General features: G+C 40.0%; 1 protein-coding gene across 1 annotated transcript; it reads left to right on the top strand.

The window, feature by feature from the left end:
- The first annotated feature begins 2,579 nt into the window (after nucleotides 1–2,579).
- Nucleotides 2,580–22,842, top strand: LOC110538545 (UBA-like domain-containing protein 2). The gene is made up of 4 exons (XM_036938631.1): nucleotides 2,580–2,862; nucleotides 8,539–8,595; nucleotides 19,509–19,926; nucleotides 19,962–22,842. Exons 1-3 carry the CDS (start codon nucleotides 2,743–2,745, stop codon nucleotides 19,866–19,868), a joined length of 537 nt encoding a protein of 178 aa, XP_036794526.1. The 5' UTR covers nucleotides 2,580–2,742; the 3' UTR covers nucleotides 19,869–19,926; nucleotides 19,962–22,842.

Here is a 22,842-nt window from a genome sequence, read left to right as displayed (position 1 = left end):
CCAGGCAGTACCTGGTTCGAATCCAGGCTGCATCTGGCCTGGCCCAGCGTTGTCCGGGGTAGGCCGTCATTGTAAATTAGATTTTTTTCATAACTGACTTGACTAGTTAAATAAAGGTTACACATAATGTCAAGAGTGTGCAAAGCTGTCATCAAGGCAAACAGTGGCTGCTTTGAAGAATATAAAATATATGTTTTGGTTACTACATTATTCAATATGTGTTATTTCATATTTTTGATGTCTTCCCTATTATTCTACAATGTAGAAAAGAGTAAAAATAAAGAAAAACCCTTGAATGAGTAGGTGTGGCCAAACTTTTGACTGGTACTGTATATATATTTATCAAAACCCCTGCCACAGAGTTTATTCAGTGTTTCCAGTGGGCCCCAAAGCTATTGTGAAGGGGCTTTTCCAGGAAACCCTGGCCGTGTGCTACTTACACACTGAACCAGCATTCATAGCTCTGACAGAGACCCAAAAGGAAGATGGTGACTGACTCGTGAGTCACAGACTCAGGTTGGTGGGGGGGAACCAAGATGGAGGTCAACACGTGGGCAAGAAAACAAGCAAGTATCCCTGAGTATCTCTGAAAACAAAGTCCACTCTGTCAAGATCATATTGTATGCTTTATCTTGGCCAGGTCGCAGTTGCAAATGAGAACTTGTTCTCAACTAGCCTACCTGGTTAAATAAAGGTGGAAAAAATTTTTAAAAAATTAAAATAAATAAAATTAAACATTGACCAATGAAAGTATGGCTCCACCCCCTTTACTCTGTGTTTTGGGAGAGCCTACGGTCCTGGTATCTGAAAGCAGATGGTGATCTGCATGAGACAATAACAATTTAGGTTATGTCTCCCTGCAGTGTGAGTAATACAGTTATACAGAATATATATCACCCAGTAAAGCAAGGGCATTTGTCCAGATAAGCTTTAAGGGGACAAAATAACGCAGCATAAGAACAGATAAGGTGGCCATTCAGCAGTAACCTACTTTTCAGTATTTTGAACTGACTGACCTCTCACATGAGCTTCAGATAATTTGGTCTGACCATTTAAAGCAAAGTGTCAAGTATAGAGCTATTTTGTGTGGATCAATGTTATATGCTGCCCATTTTGAGAGGAAATGTGTTGGGTTTTTATCCCAAAAAAAGAGAAACCATGGGTAACCTTGAACGCTTGATGGTCACAGTGTATGACATTGTTTCATTGAAAATTAAATAACAGAGTGCCTTTCACTTTCTGGTTGTGTAATGTCAAAATGGCAGCGTTGTCCTTATGTCCTTATCTTCTGTATGTTTGTTTCAAGTTTTAACAAAAAAAGTCCCATGATTTTCTAGTGTAATGATTTATTTGCTGAAGCAAATTACCTATTAAAATAACCCCCTCTCAGTGTGTTGCAGAATGAACAGAATAAGTCATTTGTTGAAAGTCATCACGATAAACACCCAACTGATGCTCATAACTGACCAACAAAAATCTCATAAATTATTTCCTTGAATAGTTCATTAGATCATTCTGGAACATGAGGTCACTATTCCCAGAGCTATCTTTCCATCGGAAAGAACATGTTTCCAAAGCTTTATTCCAAATGCTATTATCTCCAATACATCTCCAATAATTAGTAAAGTGAATTTACTCATCAGTTTCAAAATAAATGGGCCAAAATGCATGTAATTTGTAATTTGCTATGCAGAAAAAAAGTCAGAAAGAATAGAGGAAAGGTGGGATTTGAGATCCTCTGGGAACCTTTGGGGACCCCTATAAATTAACATATTGTCATAATCGACTGTTTGAAGAGTTGTGTGTGTGTAGTCTCCAATCCATTATTAATAGACACCATCAAATTCACATTATCCAGGTAACACCCACCTACAATACATAATAGATAGTCTTCTCTGTCACGCTTTCACCTTTAATATACTGTATACCTACACCTCAGCTGAATTATTCAGTCTTGCAGGGAGGGAGCTTGACATCCCACTGCCTAGTGAATAGTACTCAGAGATAATCACAGAGAATAACACACGGAACGTGTTTGGGCACCAATGCAGACAGAAATTAATACACTTTTCTTCTGTATATGCTGTCTCATAACATAGTATCAGCTATTCAGAGACTCGCCGAAAGCACAGCACATTTATTATTATGTATTTTCTGTTTGGGGGAAAACTGTATAAACTGTTATATTATCGACTACTGTTATTATGATCAAATGTACAGCATTTGAAACGTGCCTATATTGTAACCAGTACAATATGTCTCTGACTGTTTGGTGTGGCACAAAGACAACCATCATAACGTTGCTGTAAATATTTACAATAGAAATACCAATCCTGGACCTTTTCAATACGTTATCTCTAAATTGACCAATTATTGAACGACCCTCATATACCTTCTTATAGAAATAAGCCAATAGGTGTGATTTACTCATCCTCTGGTATCCAATCCATGAATATATGTACCCTGCAATTACCTTACTCCGACGGCTTGCTGGCTCGCGTGATAGCCAATGGTGTACCAGCCCGTACAATCTTGCTGACTTGTTTATCCAATCAGCTGTTGTGCTTGGCTTTGTTGTTGGTGATGACATGGACATATTTGTTGTCACTGGAAGGCGAGGGTAGAGCGTGGTAAGGAGGGTCTTGTTTGAGCGATTGAATTCGAAATTTTGAAGAAAAAAAACGAGGCTTTGTTTTCCTAAGTTTCAACGATAAGATAACTGAGGTGGGGTGAAGAGCGGTTATGTCGGTGAATATGGACGAACTCAGGCATCAAGTGATGATCAACCAGTTTGTTTTGACTGCTGGTTGTGCTGCTGATCAAGCGAAGCAGCTTCTTCAAGCGGCTCACTGGCAATTCGAGGTATGCGATGTGTGTGTTTATATGTTGGTTTCATAGCGATGCGGCTAACTAGCCACTTTAGCTAGCTAACAAAGGCAAAGAAGGAGAAGTTCTCCGAAATTAGTGAATGGCGATTTTTTTTTTTTACAAACATGTAAGTAAACCCAGTCATACGACCATGCTTTTACGATGGATAATCCGGAAGACCTGGGCTAACATTAGGAAATGCGGTGTTTGCCAATCGAATTGGCTATTCACACCAGTTAACGAGATGGGAAATTGATGCTGCTAACGTTATTGTTTTGATATCTATATTGGTTACATTGGTTATTTTATGTTAGGTTTTTCATTTTCAATATTCATATTCAATATACATTTGCATGATCTAACTAGCCATGGTTGCAGTTGATAGTAGTGTGATCTGATTTATTTCAATGCCATATGAACATAATCCATCTCGAATGTCTAATTTAGCTAGATACAGTAATAATGCAACCGGCTTTTGATAACTAACTAACTGGCCATCCAGAGAGCGAAGAAAATACCTGGTTGAGGTTTTTGAATCCATAAGGTTAACTTTGTTTACATTCTTGACCTGACACCACCAAACACACAGAGGCTCTTCCTGTCCAGACCCCATTGTTGTAGTAAGTAAAAGGTGTCTCAAACGTTGCCTTTGTTTTTTGAATATTGCCGCTGCTCTGAAAATGTGTAGGATATTTAGTGTATAGCATGTATGTTACACAGCTAGCACACACAGCAATTCATACCTCAGTCCCAACTGGTATGACTTCTGGCCAGTCAATACACACTTCCAATTTTGGAACAAGCTGCTACTAGTTATTACATTCCATATTTGGCTGCGTAAGAGTAGTGCACCAATAAACACACTCACAACACACATTTAAAGAACATTGTGTTTATGATTGCTTGTTGAACAAGGTTAGGGAAAGGTGACACAGGGGACCTCCTGGATTGACCGTACTCTTGTCCAGGAGTATTCATAGGGGATATCTATCTTTAGGCAGATTACAGTGCCTTATCCTTCCAGTTGTTCATATCCAGTACTCCTAGTCCTGGCTCAGAGATGCACACAGGCGTTTCTTCTAAGCTGACACACAGCGTGACCCTTTTCAATCATGGTTTCAGCCAGAGCAGCAAGGTGGAATTGTAATTTGAATGAGCGTAATAGTAACATACTTTTTTAGTGAATGCATAATTCACTACATGATATGAAAGAAAAATCCAGTTCATGTTGAAGCACACCCTAGAGTAATGTATAATGAAAAGTATGCAAGGCCACTGGTTTGAAATATTCAACAGGGCCCTAAGTATGGACAACAGAGAGATGCTGAGAAGATCTGAGGCTTCAGGCCTCTGCTTTCAGATGGTTTCCCAAACACACCTCCGCTCTGTCTAATGGCCAAGCTTTTGTTAGTGCTTACGCGCAGGCAGAAGTGTCAGGGCCAGGTGGTTTGAAGGGGCTGAGGAGGCTGCTCAGCTCCTCCCAAGCTTCTGAGAGCAGAGTCAGCCTGTAGCTTGATTGGAGCAGATGCATTGCAGAGACAACTTCGCCTCCTCTGTGCAACCTGTCCGGCTCAAGGTCAAAGGGCTAGTTGCCAATGGCTGGGCTGAGCTCTCCCAGATGCTGTTGGCTAAGGAGTGGAGGGTCAAAACATTAGGAACACCTGCTCTTTCCATGACATAGACTGACCAGGTAAAAGCTATGATCCCTTATTAATGTTACTTGTTAAATCCACTTCAATCAGTGTAGATGAAGTGGAGGATACAGGTTAAAGAAGGATTTTTAAGCCTTGAGACATTGTGCAAGTGTGCCATTCAGAGGGTGAAAAAATTCAGACAAAATATTTAAGTGCCTTTTGAATGGGGTATGGTAGTAGGTGCCAGGCGCACCGTTTTGAGTGTGTCACAAACTGCAATGCTGCTGGGTTTTTCATCCTCAACAGTTTTCCATGTGTATCAAGAATGGTCCACCATCCAAAGGACATCCAGCTAACTTGACACAACTGTAGGAAGCATTGGAGTCAACATGGACCAGCATCCCTGTGGAATGCTTTCGACGCCTTGTAGAGTCCATGCCCCAATGAATTGAGGCTATTCTGAGGGAAAAGGGGGTGCAACTCAATATTAGGAAGATGTTCCTAATGTTTAGTGCTCTCTGTGTATATATTGTGTATACATATTGTATATATTGTATGTGTATATGTAGAGTCTCTATGTAAAATATTTATGTATAATACAATCTCAAAATGTTAGCCTTTATTGGTTAATTGATTGTCTTTGTGGCTAGTCATCTTTCTATGATGTCAGTATAATGTCCCTCTCACTGGGCTGCTCCTGGCTGCAGAGCAGGCTGTGTCGTCGTGTCTACTCGTGGCTCCTGGCTGCAGAGCAGGCTGTGTCGTCATGGCTCCTGGCTGCAGGGCAGGCTGTATCCATGGGCATGTTCGGTACTCTCACTCCCTCATGGCACAGCCCCCACTCAGCCTCATTATCCCTGTTACTACACCATTATTAATGCACTTCTTTCTTCTGCACTCTTCCGTATCACCCTAAGTATTCTTTTGGTGTTCACCTATATTTGTCCTATTTCAGGCTGTTTTTTAAAATATGTTTTTGTTATTGTTTGCTGTGCCCTCATTTAGACACCTGTTCAATTCTTCTGCTTTTATATAGGCCTAGTGTTAGGCTTCATTGCAGTGTTCTGTCAGTCATGTTACATAAGCAACACTGTCATGACTCCTCTCTGCTCCATTGCTAGGTTCTCTGCTCCATTGCTAGGTTTTCTGCTCCGTCAGTTAATGGATGCTCTCACTTAAAGCCCATGAGTAGTACTGAAACCTTTATGCCGATGCTTTTAGATATGGTGTTGCACTGTGTGTTTGTAACCTACATTATTTGTGTGTGAAACGGAACCGTTGTTGATGGTCTTGGATGTACACAGAAACACACTTAACATAAATAGACAAAGAACAGTGTGATCCCAGCAGCCTGGTAGACAATGGCAGTGCAGCACATTCATGTTGATATGTGTGTCACGTTGAGCAGCAGACATTCCTGCACTACTGCTGCTGTTGTCAAACAACCACAGAGCATGGTTTGTGGGGGAGGGGTCGACTTCAGCCGTGAGGGGAAACCACACATTCATTGAAGTGTTAGCAAAGAGAGATTCTAGTGAAGGGAAATGGAGGCTAGGCAAGGCACTAAGGTTTAGCTAGACATGCTGTCATTTTAGTAGTAGGCTGCATGCAATTATTTTAATCCAGTTACTAAGACACATTCATATGAGGCGATTTGTATACGAAGGAATGACACAGCATTTGTAAATTTTCCACCTCTTAAAAAGAACAACAGAGTGAAACAATAGAAGTAGCCTATGGACTTCCTTGTTTGTGTTCAAGGGCAGCAACTGAAAGTAGGACTACTTGTTTACATTGTGTTTCCTCATAGCCCGTCAGAGGAAGGCTGTCACAAACTAGGTTTTGTTGTGGCCTATGTGAATTGTCCCTGAGAATATAGCACATATACCCCATTCACGGTAGTTTATATAGCCTAAACTGTTTACATGTCACTGAGTTGTAACACTAGTTTTAGGTGAAGGAACAGTACTAGGCTACTAGCGGTTTTCTTTTCCATGCTAATTATCATTTTAAACAAGCCTGTGTAGTGTGTACATTCTCACTGAGCCATTAGCCTGTCTGCCACTGCCTCTCTCTCCCGTGGTTTACAAACCCTGTTTTAGACAGTGGAGGATAATAGTTTTAACCCCAGAGTCATGTGATCTACTTGTACCAACTGACCCATAGGCCGATGCTAGCAGAGGGGGATGGGGCTCAGGCTCTCCACAGTGAGCGGATTGGAAGGTGAAATGTGTTACTAGTGTTTTGTGGTCCGCAAACTAAAGATGGGCATGAGTACTGGAACGGACGTCAAAACTCAATCTTTAACCAGAGATTATAATTTGTTTATACTGTAGAACTATTTGGTCAAAAAAAAATGTGGACTCCAATGTTCGATTTCTGCATGTGCATTTGCGTAACACAACAAAAAAGAGACAACGCCAAGCATTACAAAGTTCTGCTCCCTAAATTCCCTTTAACCTCCTTGTCTCACTCACTCAGTTGTGTTCTGACCCGCTCCCTCTAGACACGCGTGATGAGTGCTCACACAAGCTCCCGTTAGGTCTACAGAAATAAATGTCTATAAAAACAGATCTAACTGATGGGATACACAAGCTCCCGTTAGGCCTACAGAAATAATTGTCTATAAAAACAGATCTAACTTTTATCACAAATTCAAAATGGACTGGTTGACTGAAGTAGGGAAATATGTGTTCCAACAATGCGCTGCAATTTTGTAATAATTGCGTCATTTTCCGCTTTAATATGCTACATTGCGGTTGTCACTAGTTACCACAAAGTCAAAATTGACTGTACTGAACAATTCATGAAAACAAAATATTTGCTTTTTGGTCTTAAGGTTAGGCATAAGGTTAGGTTTAAAATCTGATTTTAAGAAGAGACGTTGTAGAAACAGGCATAGTTTATTTTTTATTTAACTAGGCAAGTCAGTTAAGAAAAAAATATTATTTACAATGACGGCCTTACCCGGACGACGTTGGGCCAATTGTGCGCTGCCCTATGGGACTCCCAATCACGGCCGGTTGTGATACAGCCTGGAATCGAACCAAGGTCTGTAGTGATGCCTCTAGCACTGAGATGCAGTGCCTTAATTAAACCGCTGCGCCACTCGAAAGCTTGACCTTGTGGCTGTGGGAACTAGTGACGACCCCACTTTGCGAACTGCTAGTGTCATTTTAGGATTGGTTAGCCTTGGCTGTGGAGGTTACTACCTTTTTGAAGATTGAGTTCCAATATATAATACAACCAGTTGATATTACAGGTTCAGTAAATGTATCTTAAATAACACTTGTTTTTTAATTGATTGAATATACACTGAGTGTACAAAACATTATGAACACCTGCTCTGACCAGATGAATCCAAGTGAATGCTATGATCCCTAATTGATATCACCTGTTAAATCCACTTCAATCAGTGTAGATGAAGGGGGGAGGCATGTTAGATACGTTTTTTTAAGCCCGGAGACAATTGAGACGGTTTGTGTCAAGAACTGCAACGCTGGTGGGTTTTTACATGTTCAACAGTTTTCTGTGTATCAAGAATAGTCTACCACCCAAAGGACATCCAGCCAACTGGACACAACTGTGGGAAGCATTGGAGACATGGGTCATCTTCCCTGTGGAACACTTTCCGCACCTTGTAGAGTCCATGCCCCGACGTATTGAGGCTGTTCTGAGCGCAAAGGGTGTGGGGGGGTCATTCACAACTCAATATTAGAAAAGTATTCTTAATGTTTTTGTGCACTCAATGTATATGAGGCAATTTAGCAATTAGGATTTGTTATCTTCACTGGTTATGATAAATGACGCTTTGTTGCGCACTGTTGGCATAGCTAACTGCACACTTTTTCCAGTGTGGGCCTTGTGTTCTAAAAGTATTTTTTCCCCCGAATATTCAGAAAAAAATAATGCGAGTACTTGAACAGTCAAAGGTCAAATGCCCACCCTACCCCAAATGGCAGTTCAAGTGCTCACAATGTTCTCACAGACAATTTCCTCTCTTCCCCTCGTTCTGTCTCTCTCTCTCCCGCCACAGACAGCCTTAAGCTCCTTTTTCCAGGAGGCCAACATCCCCAGTCACCACCACCAGATGGTAAGTGCATTTTGTTCCCCTTAAAAAAGAAAAAAGGGCCTAAGGCATGTATTACATTCTGTCAGTGTGTTCAGGGAGCTAATTTACGGTATGGCTGCAGCGTCAGTGACCAGGCCAGTCTGCTCCTCCTCTTCAGTCAGACAGACAGAGGGACAGATTCACCAACAGGACAGGACTAGAGCCATGGGCATAGTAGTACAGCTGTGTCTGGCAGAGTGACATCACTGGAGTTATCGCTCCTGAGTAGTAAAGTCTACATCCTGCTGTACTACTCCACGGTGCTTATTGGTTTTCAACACTGCCCAAGCCTTTTAGGGTAAGCTTACTTAAGATATACTGCCACATGGACCGGCACCATGCTTTTTAGTGCAACATACGTTTCATATCATGAATTCTTAAACCTTACACAATATTTTGAAACCTTTTCCTTCAACATGTATTGCATGAAAATATGCATTGTTATGCCAACTCCGTATGTCAGGCACAGCGAAGTAGCTGGGTCCCAATAGCTAATTTAACTTCGATGATAGCAATGGCACAAGGCTGGCCCCTGTCCTTGACTCAAGCCAATTTACGCAATGCTATTCCCTAACGGCTATAGTGATCATGTGGTCCATGCATGAAACCTTCTGCTTCAACTGACCAGTAAAAGCCCTGGAGCAGCGAGCTGGAAATGTAATGTAATGTTTACCACATGGAGGCTGTGCTGTGAGCATGCAGTGTTGACATGTACACTGAACCCAGCCATCCCCTTATCATCTGTCTGTTGCTGCTCTGCTGCTACAACACTGTTTTGGTTTTCTCTCTTCTTTCCCTTCCTCTTGGGTGGGAGGAGCATGTTCGAGCTTGAGCGAGAGGAAGTGTGTGAGTGGCGGGGGCCAGGGTTTGTTATTCTTTTCTGTGCAGCCATTACATCATACCGCTGGAGGGTGTTTGTGTGTTTGCGAGTGTGTGTGTGCATGTGTACAAGTAGGTTTGTGTGTGAGGCGGGCATGTGCATGCTGGGAGGAGGAGTGATGTAAGAGAGCTATCTGCTACAGAGGAGGAGGAAGGGCTGTTAAAGGATAGAGAGAGTGTGGAGAGGCAATCATCAGCAGCTGCAAGCCATCTCCATGTATTGTGGGTGTTAGTCCTTCCCCCGCTCTCTCTCTCTCTAGGTTGCCCTGCACTCTCCTTGGGGCCTGGGGGAACCACAGGGGAAACAGTGGGTGTGGGGAAGAAAGAGCTCCGTGTAGCAACAATAATGTACACAACACTGCCCTCGATCAAACACTATTGACTATACATGGAGAACAAATATGTGTATATGTAAGGGACTCTTATAGCCTTAAACCTACACCGAAGGGTCACATTTCCACAACCAATTGACATCCAGGATTGCATTGCTTGTTGTAAACATGGGGCTGGGTTTTTATTTATTTAATTAGGCCTGGTACTTGAACTGAGAAAACAAGTCATAATAAGTAAGTCCTAGAGAGGATGACATTCCTATATCAATTTAATTACATTGTTTTTTTTTTCTTTACTCTGTACATAATATAATTCATGGAAAGTGGGTAGTGCACTGTGGTGGTGGTAGTACTGGTGGTGGTAGTCGTAGTAGTGGTAGATGTAGTTGTGGTGGTGGTAGTCGTAGTAGTTGTGGTGGTGGTGGTAGACATAGTGGTGGTAGTTGTAGTAGTGGTTGTGGTAGCACATGGTAGCACATGGCATTTGTCATATCACCTGTTTCCCCTCTGGTGTGTGAGCCCATGAGGGATGTAACTGTTTGTTGCTGTGGGGCAGTACAAGCTCTACCCTGCGCCTTCTGATGACAAAACAAGACCATAAATACTGTAGGAGAAGTTCTGGTTTGAGCCCATAGCCTAGCCAAATATAATGATTTACTCCTTTACTAGGACCTTCCTGTAAACTAATTACACTGCTACCACAACTATTACCACCACTACTATTATCACGACTACTACAATCACTACTATTATCCCTACTACTACTACTACTACAATCACTACTATTATCACTACCACTACTATTATCCATACTACTACTACTACTACTACTACTATTATCACTACCACTACTATTATCCATACTACTACTACTACTACTATCCTTACTACTACTACTACTACTATTATCCCTACTACTACTACTACTATTATCACTACCACTACTATTATCCATACTACTACTACTACTATTATCCCTACTACTACTACTACTATTATCCCTACTACTACTACTACCCATACTACTACTACAATCACTACTATTATCCCTACTACTACTATTATCACTACCACTACTATTATCCATACTACTACTATTATCCCTACCACTATTATCCCTACTACTACTACTATTATCCCTACTACTACTACTATTATCCCTACTACTACTACTATTATCACTACTACTACTACTACTATTATCCCTACTCCTACTACTATTATCCCTACTACTACTACTATTATCCCTACTACTATTATCCCTACTACTATTATCCCTACTACTACTACTACTATTATCCCTACTATTATCCCTACTACTACTACTACTATTATCCCCACTACTACTATTATCCCCACTACTACTACTACTATTATCCCTACTATTATCCCTACTACTACTACTACTATTATCCCTACTACTACTATTGTCCCTACTACTACTACTACTACTACTACTACTATTATCCCTACTACTACTACTACTACTATTATCCCTACTACTACTACTATTATCCCCACTACTACTACTATTATCCCCACTACTACTATTATCCCCACTACTACTACTACTATTATCCCTACTACTACTATTATCCCTACTACTACTACTATTAGCCCTACTACTATTAGCCCTACTACTACTACTACTATTATCACTACCACTACTACTACTATTATCCCTACTACTATTATCCCTACTACTATTATCCCTACTACTATTATCACTACTACTATTATCACTACCACTACTACTATTATCACTACCACTATTACTATTATCACTACCACTATTACTATTATTACTACTACAATTATCCCTACCACTACTACTATTATCCCTACTACTACTATTATCATCCCTACCACTACTACTATTATCATCCCTACCACTACTACTATTATCCCCACTACTACTACTATTATCCCCACTACTACTACTATTATCCCCACTACTACTACTACTATTATCCCCACTACTACTACTACTACTACTATTATCCCTACTACTACTATTATCCCTACTACTACTATTATCCCTACTACTACTATTATCCCCACTACTACTATTATCCCTACTACTACTACTACTATTATCCCTACTACTACTATTATCCTTACTACTACTATTATCCCTACTACTACTATTATCCCCACTACTACTACTACTATTATCCCTACTACTACTATTATCCCCACTACTACTACTACTACTATTATCCCCACTACTACTACTACTACTACTATCCCTTCTACTACTATTATCCCCACTACTGCTATTATCCCCACTACTACTATTATCCCCACTACTACTACTAGTTTTATCCCTACTACTACTACTATTATCCCTACTACTACTATCCCTACTACTACTACTATTATCACTACTACTACTACTACTATTATCACTACCACTACTACTACTATTATCAATACCAATACTATTATCCCTACCACTACTCCTACTATTATCCCTACTACTACTATTATTATCACTGCCACTACTATTACTACCACTACTATTACCACCACTACTATTATCCCTACTACTACTATTATTACTACTACTACTATTATCCCTACTACTACTATTATCACTACTACTACTACTACTATTATCACTACCACTACTACTACTATTATCAATACCAATACTATTATCCCTACCACTACTACTACTATTATCACTACCACTACTATTACTACCACTACTATTGCCATCACTACTATTATCCCTACTACAACTACTATTATCACTACCAGTACTATTATCCCTACTACTACTATTATCATCCCTACCACTACTACTATTATCATCCCTACCACTACTACTATTATCCCCACTACTACTACTACTACTATCTCTACTACTACTACTACTATTATCCCTACTACTACTATTATCCCTACTACTACTATTATCCCCACTACTACTACTATTATCCCTAGTACTACTACTATTATCACTACCACTACTACTACTATCAATACCACTACTATTATCACTACTACCACTACTATTACCATCACTACTATTATCCCTACTACAACTACTATAATCACTACCACTATTACCATCACTACTATTATCCCTACTACTACTACTAGTATCACTACCACTACTATTATCCCTACTACTTCTACTAGTATCACTACCACTACTATTATCCCTACTACTATTATCCCTACTACTAGTAGTATCACTCCTGCTACTATTATCCCTACTACTACTACAATCACTACTATTATCCCTACTACAACTACTATTATCACTACCACTACTATTATCCCTACTACTACTACTACTACTACTATCATCAATACCATTACTATTATCCCTACTACTATTATCCCTACTACTACTAGTATCACTCCTGCTACTATTATCCCTACTACTACTACAATCACTACTATTATCCCTACTACAACTACTATTATCACTACCACTACTATTATCCCTACTACTACTACTACTATCATCAATACCATTACTATTATCCCTACCACTACTACTACTATTATCCCTACAACTACTACTATTATCCCTACAAGTACTACTAGTACTTATCACTACCACTACTATTACCACCACTACTATTATCCCTAATACTACTATTATCACTACCACTACTATTATCACTACTACCACTACTATTACCATCACTACTATTATCCCTACTACAACTATTATCACTACCACTATTACCATCACTACTATTATCCCTACTACTATTATTACTACTACTACTATTATCCCTACTATTACCATCACCACTATTATCACTACTGTTACCACCACTACTATTATCAGTACCACTACTATTATCACCACCACTACTACTAATTTCACTATCACTACTTTTATCCCTACAACCACTATTACTATTATCATTACCACTACTACTATTATCCCTACTACTATTATCCCTACTACTATTATCACTACCACTATTATCACTACCACTACTATTATTACTACTACAATTATCCCTACCACTACTACAATTATCCCTACCACTACTACTATTATCCCTACTACTACTATTATCCCTACTACTACTATTATCCCCACTACTACTACTACTATTATCCCCACTACTACTATTACCCCCACTACTACTATTATCCCCACTACTACTATTATCCCCACTACTACTATTATCCCCACTACTACTATTATCCCCACTACTACTACTACTATTATCATCCCTACCACTACTACTATTATCATCCCTACCACTACTACTATTATCATCCCTACCACTACTACTATTATCCCCACTACTACTACTACTATTATCCCCACTACTACTATTATCCCCACTACTACTATTATCCCCACTACTACTATTATCCCCACTACTACTATTATCCCCACTACTACTATTATCCCCACTACTACTACTACTATTACCCCTACTACTACTATTATCCCTACTACTACTACTACTACTATTATCCCTACTACTACTATTATCCCTACTACTACTACTACTATTATCCCCACTACTACTATTATCACTACTACTACTATTATCCCCACTACTACTACTACTACTATTATCCCCACTACTACTATTATCCCCACTACTACTATTATCCCCACTACTACTATTATCCCCACTACTACTACTATCCCCACTACTACTACTACTACTACTACTATTATCCCTACTACTACTATTATCCCTACTACTACTACTACTATTATCCCTACTACTACTATTATCCCTACTACTACTATTATCCCTACTACTACTACTACTACTATTATCACTACTACTACTACTACTATTATCACTACCACTACTACTACTATTATCAATACCAATACTATTATCCCTACCACTACTACTACTATTATCCCTACTACTATTATCCCTACTACTATTATCCCTACTACTATTATCCTTACTACTATTATCACTACCACTACTACTATTATCACTACCACTATTACTATTATCATCCCTACCACTACTACTATTATCCCTACTACTACTATTATCATCCCTACCACTACTACTATTATCATCCCTACCACTACTACTATTATCCCCACTACTACTACTATTATCCCTACTACTATTATCCCTACTACTATAATCACTACCACTACTACTATTATAACTATCACTACTATTATCACTACCACTACTACTATTATCATCCCTACCACTACTACTATTATCCCCACTACTACTACTACTATTATCCCCACTACTACTATTATCCCCACTACTACTATTATCCCCACTACTACTACTACTATTATCCCTACTACTACTATTATCCCTACTACTACTACTACTATTATCCCCACTACTACTATTATCACTACTACTACTATTATCCCCACTACTACTACTACTATTATACCTACTACTACTATTATCCCCACTACTACTATTATCCCCACTACTACTATTATCCCCACTACTACTATTATCCCCACTACTACTACTATCCCCACTACTACTACTACTACTACTATTATCCCTACTACTACTATTATCCCTACTACTACTACTACTATTATCCCTACTACTACTATTATCCTACTACTATTATTATCCCTACTACTACTACTATTATCCCCACTACTACTATTATCCCTACTACTATTATCCCTACTATTATCCCTACTACTACTACTACTACTATTATCCCTACTACTACTATTATCCCTACTACTACTATTATCCCTACTACTACTACTACTACTATTATCACTACTACTACTATTATCACTACTACTACTACTACTACTACTACTACTATTATCACTACCACTACTACTACTATTATCAATACCAATACTATTATCCCTACCACTACTACTACTATTATCCCTACTACTATTATCCCTACTACTATTATCCCTACTACTATTATCACTACCACTACTACTATTATCATCCCTACCACTACTACTATTATCCCTACTACTACTATTATCATCCCTACCACTACTACTATTATCATCCCTACTACTACTACTATTACCACTACCACTACTACTGTTATCACTACTACTATCACTACCACTACTACTATTATCACTACCACTACTACTACTATTATCAATACCAATACTATTATCCCTACCACTACTACTACTATTATCCCTACTACTACTACTATTACCACTACCACTACTACTGTTATCACTACTACTATCACTACCACTACTACTATTATCACTACCACTACTACTACTATTATCAATACCAACACTAATACCCCTACCACTACTACTACTATTATCCCTACTACTACTACTATTACCACTACTACTATTATAACTATCACTACTACTATCACTACCGCTACTACTATTATCACTACTACTATCACTACTACTATTACCCCTACTACTATTATCCCTACCACTACTACTTTTACCATCCCTACTACTATTACCATCCTTACTACTCTTAACATCCCTACCACTACTACTATTATCATCCCTTCTACTACTACTATTATCCCCTCGACTACTACTACTACTATTATCACTATCACTACTACTATTATCACTACCACTATTATCATCCCTACCACTACTACTATTTTCATTACCACTATTATCACTACCACTATTATCATCACTACCACTACTACTATTATCACTATCACTATTACTACCACTACTACTATTATCCCTACTACTTTTATAGCTACCACTACTACTATCCCTACTACTACTACTATACCTACTACTACTACTACTACTACTACCACTACTATTATTATCCCTACTACTACTATTATTATCACTACTACTACTATTATCCCTACTACTACTATTATCACTACTACTATTATCATCCCTACCACTACTACTATTATCACCATCCCTACCACTTCTACTATTATCCCTACTACTATATTCCCTACTACTATAATCACTACTACTATAATCACTACTACTATCACTACCACTACTACTATTATCCCTACTACTATTATCACTACTACTATTATCCCTAACACTTCTACTATTATACCTACTACTATCCCCACTACTACTACTGTTATCACTACTACTACCACTACTACTATTATCACTATCACTACTACTACTACTATCACTACTACTATCACTACCACTACTACTATTATCACTATCACTACCACTACTACTATTATCCCTACCACTACTACTATTATCATCCCTACTACTACTACTTTTATCCCCACGACTACTACTACTATTATCACTATCACTGCTACTACTATTATCCCTACCACTACTATTATCACTACTACTACTATTATTACTACTATTATTATCACTACTACTACTATTATCACTACTACTATCACTCTCACTACTACTATTATCACTACCACTACTACTATTATCACTACCACTACTACTATTATCACTACCACTACTACTATTATCACTACCACTATTATCATCCCTACCACTACTACTATTATCATTACCACTATTATCACTACCACTATTATCATCACTACCACTACTACTATTGTAATCCCTACCACTACTACTATTATCCCTACTACTACTAGTACTATTATCCCTACTACTACTAGTACTATTATCCCTACTACTACTACTACTACTATCACTACTACTATCACTACTACTTTTATCACTACCACTACTACTATTATCACTACCACTATTATCATCCCTACCACTACTACTATTATAATCCCTACCACTACTACTATTATCCCCACTACTACTATTATGCCTACTACTACTACTACTATTATCCCTACTACTAATATCCCTACTACTATAATCACTACTACTATAATCACTACTACTACCACTACTACTATTATCACTATCACTACTACTATCACTACTACTACTACTACTATTATCACTATCACTACTACTATCGCTATTACTACTACTATTCCTACTACTACTATCCCTACCACTACTATTATTATCCCTACCACTACTATTATTATACTATAATCACTACTACAATGACTACTACTATCACTACCACTACTACTATTATCACTATCACTACTACTATCACTACCACTACTATCACTATCACTACTACTACCACTACTACTATTATCACTACCACTACTACTATTATCACTACCACTATTATTATCCCTACCACTACTACTATTATCCCTACTACTATTATCACTACTACTATTATCCCTACTATTATCCCTACTACTACTATTATTATCCCTACTACTACTACTACTATTATCACTACTACTATTATCCCTACCACTACTACTATTATCCCTACCACTAATACTATTACTGGCTGTACCACTATTGTAAACATTAAGGATGATATCGCAACATTTGAAAGTACGTTGTGTTCAAACCTCCTTGTGAATGTGTGTATGTGTTTTGTGTAACGATGGGCGGCAGATGGGGTCCAGTCCAGACCTGCCCTTCCTCTGAGCCAAACATGCTAGACAAGGCCCCACCCTCCCAGCACAGCACTGTAGCTAAACACTGCCCAGCATACGGTTGTCATTGTTATTGTTCTGTCTACCTACTCACTGCTTCACTAGGACCAAGCCTTATAGTTAGCCTTACAGCTGCATCTGGACAGTCTAAGCAGCTGTATTGCTTCTGGGTCGACTTCATTGCTTTATAGCTAAATTTGATCACTTGACTAGATAACCCATATTTGAATATCTCTCCTTTACTATTAATTTCCATAACAAACACGTTAAATAATTCACAGCTTAAAGATTAACTCAGTCACGTCTCTCCCATGAAAAACAGGAAACCCCCTGTATGGACCACCATCTTGGATCCTGCAGGAGGGGCAGTTTCAGTGTGGTCAACCATCAGACCCAGACAGACTGAAACCATGCTTGTCCATCTCCTAACTGGAGCAGCTGCTGCTCACTCTGACAGACCTGTCACCTCACATCAACACTAAGACTGTGCCTCACTTCCTCACGATATTCAATACTATACTGTATGCTGCACTACACTCTGCTCCCTCCACTTTCAAAATGTCTAGTATCTTCACTAGCTATGACCATGCCTGTCCCAGGCTCTAATCTGGTTTGGTGACCTAATCAATTTACCTTTTCAACTTTAGACACCTCTTTCATACTATTAGATCCACATTTCGGGTGCTTGCGTGACCCTCATGTCAGAGGGGCTGTGGCTGTGTGTTAGAAATAAAACAGCCCTGACCTCTTGCTGCAATGCTAAGAAGGTCCTCCGTCCTGTAATGGCTGCTAGCCTGCTACCTGATCCCTGTTGGTGGTGGGGGTGTTTCTATCCTGAGGCACCACACTCAGTCTTACAAATTACAAAGTCATTCATGGCCTCAGTGGGGACATCTGACATTTTGTGCAACTGCACAGCATGTTAAGCTGCCATGTGTACCACAGTGAATGGATGTAGGTGGCTGCAGGGTTTAGAAACCTTGTCTTCACAATGTTCAGCAGTTGTACTGCACACAATGCCCAAGTCTACAAGTGAACTGCCTCCCACAACAGTAACTAACTAGTCTAGGCTATTTGTTTTATGAACTCACCAATCATGCCTTCTATTGGTACATAGAGTTCACAGCAGGCAGCAGCAATGGAAGCACCCCATGGGGACCAAATCATTGGGACAGAATGTTAAAATGAAGTGCATTCAACTCAATGTAAGTCACTCATTTTAAACCCCACGTGTCTTCTGTTTTCCAGATGTGCACTCCAAGGAACACCCCAGCCACGCCGCCTAACTTCCCCGACACCATCACCATGTTCTCCAAGCTGAGGGCGTCAGACTGCTCGGGGAGCTCCGGAGGCGGAGGTCCCACCCAGGTGTCCATGGCCTGCTCCCCCCCCTCCTCCACAGCTGGCTTCGGATCCTTCTGGGCGTCATCACCCCCCAACCACCAGCCCGTCTGGCTGCCCCCCTCCTCGCCCACAGGCCACCACATGCACCACCACCATTACCAGCACCACCACCACATGCACCAGACCCCCATGTGGCCCCCTGTGTCCCAGCCCGGCAGTGCCCAGCAGACCCCTGTTATATCGGTCCTGCATGGCCAGAGATGAGACTCTACCCAGGTGTGGGAAGGAGGGGGCTGGGGAGGATAGGGTGGGGCTGGGCTGGGCTGGGCTAGGCTAGGCTAGGCTAGGCTAGGCTAGGCTAGGCTAGGCTAGGCTATGTGCAGCCTAATGAATCTACTAGGGGGGTTGGGTGTCAGGATTAAAGGGTCTTGTTGGCCAAGGGGTAAAGACACGCTACTGTTGTTTTCCTTCCTTTCTTTCTGTTTTTCTAAAATGATGACGTCCTCCTTCTTTGGAGGACGTCTGTCTCTGCTCTCTTTCTTCATCATAACTCATCAAAGCCTGGGAAGAACCGGGAGGGAACCACTAATAACAATATGAGGAAGTGGAATATAACGAAGGGGATGGAGTCTCTAACCCCCCCCCCCCCCCCCCCCCCAAAGGACTCTGGGAAAGGCAGTTTTCTTTGTCAATGCAAGTCGAGCCCTGGACCCAGCAGAGCACTTACATACTTAGGATAGGAGCCATGTGATCTGCTAAAGTGCTTGATCATTGGCTGTTTTTCAAAACTCTTCTCTCCCTTGGGGTTCAATAACGCTCCAGTGATGTGACCAGATTTCACAATAACCAGCAGACAAAATCAAAATGGGACTGCAACACAAATGATGATGGTTTTGTGTTCTCGGCTGATCTTATGGCCCAGAAAAAATATGTTTTCAATATTGTTTGTGGTATGGGGATCTGTATTGTACAGATCATGGAGAAACACTGTAGCCATTTTGTCAAGTTTCATGTAGCCATGTATCCCTTTTTAAAATGTATATTTTGTAAGTACTATGTAGCTTAGTGAAACCTGACTCAGTGGCTCCACTGCATGCTGTTGTGTCTGAGAAGTGGGCTCTTCAGTATGTGTGGACTCAAAGCTTTGGTTTAAAGTGTCTGAAAGCTGACCTTCACATCAGAGGTGTTTTAAGGAGACATGTAAAGAAATGTTAATACTGTAATTCAGTTTGTGTTGAGACACAGCAAAGTATGCAATCATTTGATGGAAGCCTGAAGCCAGTTTAAAGGCTGATGCATTTTTATCATTGTATTTGGGAACATTTTCTACCTATGGATGTCAAAGGTCTAAGGCACTGCATCTCAGTGCTAGAGGCGTCACTACAGACCCTGGTTTGATTCCAGGCTGTATCACAACCGGCCGTGATTGGGAGTCCCATAGGGTGGCGCACAATTGGCCCAGCATCGTTGGGGTTTGGCCAGGGTATGCCGTCACTGTAAATAAGAATTTGTTCTTAACTGGCTTGCCTAGTCAACTTTCTTTTGACTGATAATGTAAACTGGTTTTCAGTGACAATTATGGAAACATCTTCTGAACTCCATTGTAAATAAAGGCTCAGCAGAAACAAAGTGCAAAAACATTGAACTCTGTAACCTGTCTGGGGACGAGATTGAGATCTCAGTTATCTGTCAACACTGAACTTAATCTGGTTTGCAAATGTTTTGACTAATATAGATGGGTGTGAGCCATCAGTAGGCTACCTCTTCAGGTTTCTATGGGGAGTGGAGGCCCACTCAGTGATTTACTACACAACCTCTAGCAGAAGATCAACTGGTCCTACCTCTGGTTAAATGGGAGAGGCCGAATGTATTCCCTGCAGAAACAGTCGGTTTCAATGGGTCAGATTAGCAGAATCTCTCCTAGTGCTCAAAACGTGTGTAATTCCCTCCGTTAGAATAGTGGAATTACTTGATTGACTGATGATGAATTGAGTGTCTTGTCAACTATAGAATTAGGAATTTAGTACGGGTTGCAAATATTGACTAAATGATTGTTCAGGCAATGTTTACATATGAGATTCAGTGTACTGATGAACAATGCTTCATAACCCAGAGTCTTACTTATAGGTGAGCTCTTCATACAACAGCCCATGTCAGAACATTTGCAAATCTATCAATGGTGACAGATGGAAAGGTAGCCATTTTCACCATCATTCTCATTATAATTATCACAATAAAGAGGGAATAGGGAGGTCTGAACATGTTGCAGTTGTATACAGAGGGTACTTTATCTGAAATAATGTCACATTCATTCATGCCCTCACTAAATGATGCTTTAACATTATGCCTGCCTGCCACGTCTTCACTCAGACAATCATATTCACACGATCCCTCTGGTTGAATACATGTCAAATCACATTTGTCAAGCTGTGACCTTTGTGAGGATGATTTTATAATGTATAATATGGACAGTCATGTAACGTTGGACAGATGCCACCTGGCCAATGTGGACCCTTATCAATGCCACCAGAAAGAAGGGACACTGCTCAACTGTCTGTTCTGGTTCTAAATCCATGGATCTTTTCAGATGGACATTAGAACCTCAACGGTGGTTCCTCTTGGGGTGTTCATAGCACCACCTCATTCATTAACTCATGTGTTCTATTAAGGGGAACGTTAGTTGTCAACTGCATGAGTTTTGGTTGGTGATTTTCCAGTTCTGTGTTTTTAACAAGGTGGGAGTGGAGGGTGGTCCCATAATGAGTGTTTCCTGCTGTGTGGATTACTGGCTCCTCCTCCTCAGTATTGTTGTGGTAACTAACACACCCAGACACAGTAGTGTTGGGGGATTATGGTTCCTGTGGTGATGTGACCCAGTCTCCAATCTCCTGCCACAGCTTTGGAATTCATCAACATATTTTATAAGGCTCTCATGAATCTCGGTCAACAGTAGACCATTTGGTCCCCCGTGATATCTGTACAAACTGGGTGTTATGAAATGTTCGAACGTCATGTTCACCCATACAAGATGTGCAGAATGCCTGATGGAAATCCGAAAACAAGTCAAACGCCAAGCAATTTGCAGTGCACTTGAGTAACACAAGAACTTCTCATGGACCCTCATTTACATCTCTCTAATCCGGCTTTTTATAGAGATATTTCTCTCCTGTACTGTGTTTATTTCCCCTGTTGAAATGTGTATTTATATGTTTAATAAAATAAGGTATGATCTGCTAAG

Source organism: Oncorhynchus mykiss, chromosome 12 (genome assembly GCF_013265735.2).
Source record: "Oncorhynchus mykiss isolate Arlee chromosome 12, USDA_OmykA_1.1, whole genome shotgun sequence".
Lineage (NCBI taxonomy): Eukaryota > Metazoa > Chordata > Actinopteri > Salmoniformes > Salmonidae > Oncorhynchus > Oncorhynchus mykiss.
The sequence above is the reverse complement of the archived record's forward strand: the minus strand, read 5'-3'. Positions and strand labels throughout refer to the sequence as shown.